The sequence below is a fragment of the Crocodylus siamensis genome, chromosome 9 (genome assembly GCF_052110815.1).
Source record: "Crocodylus siamensis isolate JL-2025a chromosome 9, ASM5211081v1, whole genome shotgun sequence".
NCBI lineage: Eukaryota > Metazoa > Chordata > Crocodylia > Crocodylidae > Crocodylus > Crocodylus siamensis.
In genome coordinates this window covers 7,963,944-7,976,088 of record NC_143403.1, presented here as the reverse complement: position 1 = coordinate 7,976,088, position 12,145 = coordinate 7,963,944, and the positions used below count along the sequence as shown (strand labels likewise).

The following is a 12,145-nucleotide window of genomic DNA, read 5'->3' as shown; positions in this document are numbered from 1 at the left end:
ATGGTTCTGTATAAGTACCTTACTATTAATGTTTGATATACAACCTTAAGTCATTTCTTTAACATAAGCACACAGCAATACAACCACTGATTTTCCCTTTTGTTTCATGCTGCCGTGTGTTCAGAGAATCCCGTCAAGGTAGTTAAGCAAAGTTACCTCAATCCATGTTGACACCTTTGAACAGTTTGAAAGCCAGCAAGCCTAACACTCACCACCCATTGGTGAGCCATCGTTGGCCCCAAAGTAACAGCAACTCCAACCAAACCATACTGCAAAAAGCACCTATGATTAATCACAATTATTCAACACAAAGCAAATCTAAATTAGGTGAAATTATTTGGTATTCCATGGCATTCTGATAAATCCATTACCAACACATTGTCTAGCTGAAAAAATGCACAGGTGGGAATTAGATGCGATTCTCAAATTCTGACCTCATAAACACTGGCTAGTGCATTTCTTCTGTTCATTTGAAGTATATCCTTGTTTTCATGTTCAGGAGTTTAAATGTATGAATGTGTCTAAATAATGGTACTCTATTTAAGGTCTTCCCTTTTTATTTTAGGGATTTTGTAAAAGCTTTTATACAGTTTAAGAAGCCAATCGTGGTTGCTATCAATGGCCCTGCTCTTGGATTGGGAGCTTCTATTTTACCACTATGTGATATCGTTTGGGCAAGTGAGAAGGCTTGGTTTCAGACACCATATGCAACAATCCGACTCACGCCTGCTGGCTGCTCCTCATACACATTCCCACAAATACTGGGTGTTGCACTGGTAAGACTCCTTAGCTTTGTTCAATACTGTTTAATCTCACGCTGTTCTGTTGTGTTTTTATGAATCTTCCTCTAAACTGCCCTTAGCGATACTAAATACCAGTATGTGTGTGGCACGCAGCAGATCAGGGATGGAACAGGCAGCATAGCAGCAGATGGGGCAAGAAGCAGAAAGCAGAGCAAGCAGGGAGCACACAACAAGAAGCACAGGAGCAGATTGGGCAGAGGAAAGGGATCAGGGTGGCACTCAGGGAGGCTGTAAGGCTAATTTGTGGCACACTGTCCAAAAAAGGTTGGCCTCCCACTGCTAAAAACCACAATGTAGTCAAAAGTCTGCGTTCAAGAAGGGCCTAGGAGAGGTTGCAAGAGTGATAGTTTCCAAAGTATGACACAGCAGGGACAAAGCATCTTGACAGAGCTCAGGAAGAAGGATATGAAACATCTTTCTGTGTCAGCCAGGATCACACAATGGGTAGATGTTAAATAGGCCACATGCATCTCCCCAGCTGGTACGAATCCAGAAGATTTCCATTAAAGTCACTCAGTTTATACCCATATAATAAAGAGCAGAATATGACCCCAGCACACTGCATACCTGCGCACACAGTTAATTAGTGTTCTCTTTCACCCTACTCTTACAAAATCACCATGGTACATTGACAGTGCATATCAGCATATTCCTATTATAAATGTTCCCATCTAGAGTTCTCGGGATGAATAACATTCAGATTATCACTGCCACAGGCCTCTTGTAAATACTTCTCAATAGGGAGACGTGCAGGAAGAAAAAACAGTAGGCAGCAGGCATATAGGAAGACAGATATAAGGAAACCGTCACCTAAGATATCTCAAGCGGCTCTTGGGTTTTTCAGGCAAATGAAATGTTGTTCTGTGGGAGAAAGCTAACAGCACAGGAAGCCTGCAGCAGAGGACTCGTGTCGCAAGTATTTTGGCCAACAACCTTCAGTCAAGAAGTGATGCTGCGAGTAAAGGAAATGGCATCTTGCAGTGCTGTGGTAAGTGCTCTGACAGCTTTGAGACTGGATTACAACTCCCATGAAAGAATCAAAGGAAATCCTGTTCTGTAATAGGCAATCAGTGTTTATCACTAACATCAGTGGGAACAGGCGAAGACAGCTAGTCATGAACAGGGAGCGGGAGCCATACCTCCCAGATAGGCTAACGAGGAAATCTGAGCACCAGGTGCCAGACACCTCCTGGGGTCCTCCTTGTTCCAGGGGACGGATCAGTCCTTTCACTTCTCATTTTCCCACAACAGAATGGGTTGTCAGCCTCATCACTGAGCCTGGAGGATCCACATGCAATCCAGGGGGTACACAAGAGGCCTGTACTTCCATGTTGCCAGTACCACAGCCTTTGAAAGTGTGCAGGGGAACATAGGAAAGGGTGCATGAGTCTGAAATGGTCTTAACTGCTTGGGGGGGGTCTCTGCAGAACCACCGAGGGGACAGTGAATGGCCTCCTCCTGCTCACCTGATCCACCACTGAGTTGCCCAGTCCCTGCTTTCTTTTACCTCCTTGTCACAGGGGCACTTAGGTGCCCTGTTCCTAGAAGTGGAGAAGGGTAGCTGCCAATCTCCAGGGCAGCTCAGGTGCCAGTTGCTGGGGCGACCAGGCTGGTCATATGACCAGAAGGGGGAAGGGCCGGGCCTTTATAAGCAGCCCAGGCCGGAGCCTAGAGAGCAGTTCCCTTCTGGCAGCTGCAGGAGCAGGAGCTCTGCGGGAGAGTTGAGCAAAGCAGAGTTGATGGTTGCAGCCTGGCCACCCAAGCGGCTACGGCGTGGTAAGGGTCGAGAGAACCCAGGCTGGGAGGTCATGGCTAGAGAGCCAAGTGGGCGTAGACCGTCTGTTATAAGCCAGGAGGCTTCTTGTTGTTGAGTTTTAGCCGATTGGCTTATGTTATTGCTTTGATTATGTTAATGACCGGAGGACCGGGTGAGGCTGCAGGGGTGCGAGGAGGCCTCACGGGAACTCCCCAGTTGCTTGGGGGTTCTCGGTGCCCTGTGTGGGCAAACGAGTTGTGCCTGGGACGGCACAGCTGTTCAGTGCTGAGGTGGCACAGTGGGTAGCCCTGTATGGGCGATAGTGAGAGGCCCGTGCAGGGCAGAGGACCCCGCCGAAGGGTCCTAGCACCAGAGTGAAGCCTGTAGGGACTCGTGGTGGGCTCCAGGTGTGGGAGCCACATGAGTGAAAGCCTAGGGTGGGTGCTGTAAAGGTGACTAGCCTGGTGAGGGCAAGTCAGTGGCTATATAGACCCCGGAGAAAGTGCCAAGAAGCCGTAGGAGTGGGCTCATGTTGAAGAGAGGCCCCAGGCGGGGCACATGTAGTAAGAAGCAACCCCAAGAGGGGGTGACTCAATCATACACGCCCAAGAGAGGTGCGACCTAGAAGGTGTTCTGGAGGGTTTCCACAGTAATAGGAACCCCGAGGAACCAGAGGGGCCAGGTAAGGCTTAGGTCGCCTGAGCCTAATTGGATAATTGTTACTGACAGGAACCCAGAGGGGCTAGGTGAGGCCAGTGGGGAAGAATACCATTCGTGAGCCCGGTAGGGGTAATTAGTAGTAAGGGGCGCCGGTTGCGTGGCAAGCCCAAGGGCGCCAGAGAGGGGCGCCGGTTGCGTGGCAAGCCCAAGGACGCCGGGCAGGGTGCAGAAAAGAGAAGGAGCTGACAACGTCCGGAAGAGCTGCGAGGCTTGGGGCGTGCTAAAGGGAAGGTAGGAGGCACGCACAGCCCTTAAGGCAGGGGTGCACCGAGTCACCCCATACAGAACCGGGGATAGTTCAGCATATACCGTGTATTAGGAGATAAAAGGCAGCCTGCCTAATTGAACCATATAACAGCAAAGACGTGGCGGGCGAGGATAGAGGGTGCTGGATTGCCTAATTGACATGGTAGGGGTCGCTAGAGGGATCACAGCCGCTCCTAGACCCCACGCCGTGACACTCCTGTAGCTCCTGACCCTGCAAACCCCCCTCCCTGCAGTGCTACAAAGGGTGCGCTGGCGTCAGGATGAGAATGGCCTCTCATTCCATGGAGGAAAAGCAGATTCCTAAGTGGATCTCAGGAGCACAGTCTGGCCACAGGATATTGCTACCTCCCTGTTTTGTCATTATACTCTAATGACTGAGTGAATAAATACCACTTCACAGCCCCCTTCCTTGTACCAGGTATCTTTGTTCTTAAAAATGCAGCATACAAAGCAGTAATTAATATTATGGCCACAGTAAAACAACACTAACAAAATAAAATCATTTGGAACTGCTTGTACATAATGGCTTAGTTGCACTGCCTGTCTTTGGCACAATCTTAGCCTCCCCTGATTTCACTTAAAAGACCTGTTGTAAAAAACACAGTAGAGGCGCAGAAGGTTTTTAATTAAGTGAAGCGTAGATGGCATCTCATAAAAGACATTCAGAATGAAACCCACCAAGCAGAGTGATACTGGGTGTATTATATGAGCTGGAAAACACCCAAGGCCCCTCCTGCATTCTTCATTACTTTACTGACTGAGCATAGTACCAGTGGCATCTTCTGCAGATGTCTGTTAGACTGAAGGAGGGTGTTAAGGTGTAGACTACCTGTGGGAGGCTCTCTATGGGAAAGGTTACAAATATCAAAGGGATTCAAGTTAATCGTCTGGGTGCCTAGATGCAAAATATGCTGAGGTCACAAACAAATTGAATAACATGGACCCTTCCTCGTTCACAAAAGTAACCTGCAGTTTATAATAGTCACATTTTAAAGTGTCTCTTGAAAAGAAAGAAAAGACTCGGGTGTACTGAAGAGCTGCATAGAGAACATTGTTCTACAAATGCTTCTATTAAAGCCCATTCCTCCAAGGCACAGTGAAGCAAAGAACACTTGTTCCCATCCCAATTTTAGTTAAATAAGTTTTGTACATAAAATACGTAATGTGGAAATGTTTCATTTGGCTTAAACCAGTTTTTAATCAAGGGCTTTGAAGTCATCCTGGAAAAATATACCCTGCCACCTTACTCGCGTAATTAAGAAATTGGATTGAGATCCTCCAATAAGAAAGAAAATCCTTATGTCAGCAGTTCTCAGACATTTCCCTGCTGTACCCACATGTTACAAAAGACAATGGTTTGTGGATTGAAACATGGAGATAAATAAATATATAAAGGTGTCTGGGGGGTGACCTTCACCTCTTCATTTCTGTTCCAATTTCATATCTAACTTATGAAAAAGCACACATTAACAGAGGGTCATCATTTTTAAAAACAAACAATAAATTTAAGATGCTCCAGTTTGGGAGAAGTCCAGTGTCCAGAGAATAGGTGCCCACTTCGAGGTGCCACAAGGAGGATGGATTTTCAGAGGGTGCTTGTGCAAACGAGGCCTCTTGATGGCATCTTGACCTTCAGTCATGGAGCTACCTAAAGACAATTGTTACTGTTTCAAAATCTTGGCCCTGATATAAAAATACGAATGCCAGAGGTCTCAAAGATTCTGGGTACAAACAGTCCACCTTCCCATACCAATTTTAACTGGAGTTATGGATGTTCAGTACTGGGCCCAATTTCTCTAAATAGTGCAGAGAGGATTATACTGGTTATAGAAAGCTGCAAGATTCAGTACTGTGAACATGCTGCTAATACTGTTGTTCACAGTACTTTTAGCCAACTAAAATAAAGCGCTGACTAATATTTTCACTCTAGGTATTAGAAGAGTCTAAATGCCTTGTGCGGAGCTTCCTGAAATCTGGACTCGAAGATGTGAATGAGAAAGAGTGTCAGATGTTAAAACAGCTGTGGAGTTCTTCCAAAGGACTGGATTCGTTATTCAGCTACCTGCAAGACAAAATCTATGAAGTCTGAGGGCCTGGTATAACTTCAGAGAGAAAATGCTTCAAGCGTAAAACAGAGTTGAAAAATTACCTGTGTATGAAAAGCAAAAGCAAGGCATCCTTGAGAAGAATTTGTGACAAGTGTATCTTAATACTTCTGGTTGTGTCGATTTCCTTGTGAGTTTAATTGAGAAGTTACACAGCTGCTTCTGGCTGGTTTGGTTTGGTGTGACAAAGATGGAGGCAGACTTGCTCAGCGCACATAAACTCTACTGAGCGCTGCATCCTTCACATGCTCATCCAGTTAGGAGGGTACATTCCATGTGCGGAAAAGCACGATTCTGGCCCAGTAAGGCATACCATCTGTAGTGATTAATTTTTTCTGTCCTTTTTAACTTATTCTTGCTATTGCAACACATATCTGTACTGACACTGAGGGCTCAGTCTAAACATTGGGTCAAAATAACATGTTAGAGACCCAAACATGATACTTTAGAAATATTTTAATTATTTTTTTAAAGTTCTAACAATGTAATGAGGAAAACCTGATAATTTATATGTATAATATGTAAAGTTAGTTTTGCAAAAACTACTAGGAGTTTGTTCTTTTTTTTTCCTTCATTGGACTTATTTAACTTATTTATTTTGGGTTCGTATTCAACTGTTTGTTGAGCACATTGATATTATTTCCATACTTCCCTTGACTGGATTAATGGTATCACGTGAAAGTGCAAGCTGTCCAGTATATTTTTAGCAGCGAGCTGTGTAGACAATAAAGAACAGAAAGCAAACACACAAGATGTTGTGGGCACTAGACATGACAGCCATGTCCGTTCCTGTTCGTGTGAAACTGTACAAAGATGTATGAAGTAGAATCATAGGTTGTTAGAGTTAAAAAAACAGAAAAGTCAGTGGAAGCTGAAATTGCAAGTCCCATACACATCTCTCTTCACTTCCTGCCTTCTCGAGGAGCATTGAAGGGCTTGCCAGCAGAATGCTTTATTTACGTTTACTATTTTCCTGTTAGCTGGACTTTAGTAACAGGGTGTGTGGTGCCGGTAGCATGGCATCATATTGTTCTTCAGGTTTAAACATCCTCTCTTGGTCTGAAGTGTAGAAACAAACCCTTATGAGCCTTAGACTAGTTGTCCAATTCCTCAGGTGTGGGAGATTATCACTGCTCCGGATGCCTCTGGGTGGGGGCCAGGAGTTCTTAAAAAGGTGCTCGGCCTTGAACGGAATAGAAGAGAGGTTTTGTTTTGCTTTTCCAGCGGCCCACATCTGGCCACCTTCCCACCTGGTTACAAGAACCTATGGCTGTCGAGAGAAGCAGTCCACAAGAAGTGACAAAAAACCCAACAAAAACAAGATATCTTACGTTTGTGATTCTGATTTTGTTTCAGTGACATTGACTGACTTCCGAACACTGGATCTATCTAATTTCCTTGTTGCTAGTAGGCAGTGAGTGAGGAATTAACATAAGCGTGTTCTCTCAAGTGAACTGCCATATTCGTATGCCCAAATCTAAACCTCTTGAAGCAGAAACTTTGCACGTTTGTTCCTTTTGTGATTTGTGCACTTGCTCTCCGTTCCCAAATGCGCTGTATGGATTATGGCTTGCAACTCCGTGACAAGGAAGTTGTTAGAAGTCCCCGCTCTCCCCGTAATCTTCAACAACGCAGAGTCTCAACAAAGCCTTTGTCAAATTGGCAAGATGTTGAGTACAGGAAATTGCAGGCTTCAGCAAACTTCATCCACGTTTTCCCTTTGCGTAGTCAAATGGAAAGTACTTTTCACCCTTGAGTTCTGTTTCTGTTTCTGTTCCAAGGGCCCAGTTGTACCATTGATTTTAAGCACAGGTCCACACTGAAGTCAGAACCCACCACTGAAGGTCCACTTAAAAAATGGACAGAATCTAATCCCTAATCCATATTTCTTTTAAATACTTTCAAAAGCAATAGTCAACATGAATAAAGGGTGAATTTTGCCTTCCAAAATTTACTCTTAAGAGTAACTTTTTCAGTAAAATATCAAATGGTTGATATAGCACTTGTTATGAGGTTAAAAGTTACTTACTCCTCCAGGCCTCCAGCAAAGCCCCTAAACAGGTTTAAAATTAAATTTAGACATATGGCCTGTGCTGGAACTCTACTACTTTAGTATGCATATGAATCCCTTACTTGAGTAACCCCACTGATTTCAGTGGGGCTACGCATGAGAGCCAGTTACTTACATGCAGAAGTATTTGCACAGTCAGGCTTGCAGTGATTTTAGAAGTCAGGAAAACCTAGTGGAAAAATACGACGATACCCCAACTTCCTTCAACCCCGCCCCCACTTTCTTCCATCCAGAGAGATGCACCAAGTCCTGTATTCATAAAATATTAGGAAGTCAATTTCAATACTATGTTTTTTTGGACTGATAACTCTAGAAAAATTGTTCTCGGCAACATGAAGGTATGTTGTACCATATAAGGTTTTAGAACAAAGAAGAATTTCAAGTCTCTTGACCTTTGAAATGCATCATATCAACTACATTTTCAAATATCTGCATCTAAGCATTTTCTTTGACAAAACAATGGCTGAAATGTGTTTTCTATTATTATTTTTTCCATTAAAGCAAGTGCTAACAGTATTTAGTATTTTAATTATTCATATCTATACAGTCACAATCTACTTTCCTTGGCATCTTCAGTTTCTCCCTGTCCGAAAAAAAAGATTAACAACAAACTTTAAAGGCTTCCTTTTTGAGGATTTAAGGCTCAGAATTGATTCTCTCTTGTGGTTCTGTCTTTATTTGGTATTCAGATACATAGATGTACTGTACATATTTGTCTGGGTACCTTTACTAATATCCACAGTATTTAAGACTATAAATGCAATTTGTTGTTAAGTATGTTATTTTATTCTTGTGTAAATTGTTTTGTACAATCTTTAAAAAAATCTAGAGTTTTGCATTTGTAGATATTAAAGGTAAGCAATTTATTTTGTGTCGTCTTGCATGTATATTTTTTGCTGTAGATAAGTGTTGCTTAGTTTACTACTTCAGTACATTTCTGTTTAAATGAATACGCTTACGAACTTTAATACAGTATATATTTTCAGAATATAAACTTTTATATTTCTGTGGTAGGTTAGGGTATGCGTTTTAGGCAATCTTTTTCACTACTATTAATTGTTCTTTTAATCTATGACATACTGGTTTTGTGCCAATAGTTTTTCATTAGACTAAAATGCTGTTTTAATGCTAGGGATATACAGGCAGGTTTGGTTGGATTTTTTTGTTTTGTCTTTTTACTTTTTCATTTTTGCCAGCCTTTACAGCTTAAAATATAATTTGTAAATGTATTGCATTTGTGAATAAGCCTTACCATTAGGTGCAAGAGATCTTGTAAGCTACATACCTGTATATGTAGTAAAGGACTTCCCCAAGTAATTGCTGGAAGACAGTTAGCAAAATCAGAGTACAGGGCCTTAAGTTTTTCTTGTGAAAAGGAGAATACGGGTTGTTTCTTTTGAACAACATAGTTAGACTTGTCACTTTGGGCTTTGTTCTATAGAAACTGTGCATTTTGTGCTCCCAACCACAGTGGTTAATCTCAGGCTTTTCATGGCTGGGTCTATAAAAGTCAAATCTGGCTAAAGCCAACACTCTTTAGGAGACACTAAAGAAGTTTACATAAGAGACTTATAGACAATCTTAATCATAGTACATTTAAGTACTCAGTATCCTGGATGTGTTATCTATGTCTACCCAATTAACCATATGTTTTAAGCCATATTAAATCTCTTTCCTGCTACTTTAAATACTACACTGAAAGTCATTCACTAACGTACCTACATGTTGACAGGATTTCAATTTCTAGTGAATAAAAATATTATGCCTTCCATAAAAACAAAAGGACCAAAGAACTACATTATTCTAACAGAGCGTTAGTTATTTAGCAAGTGAACTAGTTTGACATTCATAGTGAAGATCAAATGGTCTTTTCCTGCTACAAATACTTCATTCTCTTTCCTTTTTAAGTGTAAGGGGAAAAAATGTATCCACTAACCTACTGGAAAATGAGTGATGGTCAGCTATGATGGCATGTCTATTGGTAAGGCTTATTACCAAAACTCTGAGATGAAGCAAAGAACCAAAAAATCCCAAAATTTGTCTATGTAAATTTATTTGACTTCAGACTTGCACAAGAAATTGAACTTAGAACTCTGCAAATTAGGCCCTTAAGTTATTTTGTCCAAACATCATGGAACCGTCTAAAACACTTTCTAATATTTGTAATGATGAATACATAATATACTATTACAAGGGTACAAGGCACCCCTTTATCACAGTGTTGTAAATATTTTCTGAAACTGGTACAGTACGAGGGACTTGTATCTTCTGATATATCAAATATTGACTGTCTAGATCAAATTGTACACAATATATTTGTTGATGGTCCTGTAACTAGTGTATGGACACATTTCTGGGTGCCTTAGAAGTTGTATTTTTCATGTGTGTTAATATGCAGTATTTATACATTGTGAGAAGCTGCTTTGAATAAAAACATTGAAACTTCATTTCAATTTAGTGATTTTCAATTTTACAGGGATCATTATAAACTTGTAAACAGCTGCCTTTCTGCACTATAAAGTGATATAGTCAAATATTTCATAAGAGTATTTTAAAAAGAAGCCAGAAATACAAGTTTCTATTAAAAAAAAACCCCAAACCATCAGACCGTAAAACTGAACTTCAGTACACAAGACTGAAAAGTACTGATTATCAGTAGTACTGTCAGGTATGCAACAGAACTTCATGTCATTGATCCTGATTTCAGTTCAAATCTTAAAAAAAACACAACAAGGCAGCACTGTTTTCAAAAGGAAGCTTCTAGGATGACTTAAAGATGGGATCATAGAAAGCGTGATACTGTTTGCCTTGTGTCGCCAAGGATCACTAACAACAATTCAGTTCTCGGCACAGATATTAAAACTGGTTTGGTTTGCTACTAGATGCCTGATTTTGGATGATAAATCCTCCTGGAGGAGTCTGCCGGGCAACTGGCATCCACCAGAGTGGAACTTCAGAGAGGACGACAATCCTCCATGGGTTCTCATGTGAAGAGACAGGATGCCTCAACCTATCCACCACCTGGGGCCAGCTCTCCAACCTACCTGTACAGCCCTGAGGTAGCTGTCTTTTAAAAAAGGAACAGTCCTTTTTTTCTTCGTGATCAGCAAAGCAAATGGAAATGCCCTCTGTATGAGGCACATAAAGGAGGGAGTTTTCATAAGGACCCATTACCACCTGGCTCCCCACAGCCCTGACGCTAGGAACATGTTAATTTAGAAGAATCAGAGTTTTCTTTTTTTTTTTCAATTAAGTTTCTATGGTTATGGAAAAGATCTGACAAGTGTGTCCTAAGAGTTGCCCAAAGGCCTAAAAATGAGAGGGCAGATAGAAATAAACTATGGGAACCAACCTATCCCATGACATTTAAGCCAACTACATGATTTTTGGAGGCAGTATGGTTTTTTTACATTCATATAATGCTGCCACATATTATCTATAACTAGACTGCAGCAAATCCTTAAAGAAAAGATTGGAAATGCCAAAATTTCCTTTACTAGAAAGCTGAGTCAGATAAATGGTGCGTTCATATTCTCTTGTACAAGCCCAAAGGTGCATATATAAACGCACCAATCTAATACAGAAATTTAAGTTAAGTGAAAGAACTGTACAACACTTTTGTTCTAGTGCAACAGAAAGTGCTTAGCTTTGAGGTTACACGTATTGTTAGCTGGTAATGTGGTCAGCTAGTTAAGAGCTGGGGATTTGGAGCCACAACTCTTGCAATCTGTTCCTGGCTCTGCATTAGACTTGCCACATGCCCTTCCACCAGTCACTTACATCTTTATACCCCACCCTACCCATATGTTAAAAAAGTGTAATAAGACTTAATCAACATGTTACACTCGGAGGCCTAACTGATGTGTTTGCAAGGTTGCAGCAAGTTAAAATGGAGGAGGAGGGAAAGTTAGCACACAGCAGCCAACGTATGGCACCTATCTACCCACTCTTACCCAGCAGTAACTACTGCATGTGGCCCTCTGTAAAAGAAAGCTAAACTGCCCCACTTCCACTCATTTTTACATCAGGTTAAGAGTGAGCAGATGGAGTTACTGAGAATCAACTGTTCCTCTTAATTTGAAACAAATTGATTGGTTGTGCATATGCATAGTATTTTTCCTCTGAAACCAAATATCATATTATATTAGTCCTTCCTGGATTCGCACACACTTGTCATCTCATTTAATCATCACCAAGTTATAAAATTAGTTACTTTAAGTCAGAAAATGCTGTCTTTTTGTCAGAGGTTAGCTTGTTCTACTTTACATGGAAAGGCAATTACCTCCACATGGTTTGCAGGTAATGTGGTGTTGATGAACATTAAAGTTAAGAAGACAAGGTGCATACATGCATACTAAGTCATTTTAAAATAAGGCAACTTAACTAAGTCAATTTAACTTAAGCCACATCGAAGCAAACACAC

At 41.6% G+C, this 12,145-nt stretch overlaps 1 protein-coding gene across 1 annotated transcript in view; it reads left to right on the top strand.

Annotated features, from left to right (window-relative positions):
* CDYL2 (chromodomain Y like 2) overlaps positions 1 to 10,163 on the top strand; it is an 89,344-nt gene extending 79,181 nt beyond the window's left edge. Inside the window, exons 5-7 of the mRNA XM_090063131.1 lie at positions 566 to 776; positions 1,648 to 1,791; positions 5,477 to 10,163. Of these exons, the coding sequence (XP_089919257.1) occupies positions 566 to 776; positions 1,648 to 1,791; positions 5,477 to 5,635 (514 nt within the window). The 3' untranslated portion in view covers positions 5,636 to 10,163. The remainder of the gene's footprint in view (positions 1 to 565; positions 777 to 1,647; positions 1,792 to 5,476) is intronic.
* The last annotated feature ends 1,982 nt before the right edge of the window (positions 10,164 to 12,145 follow it).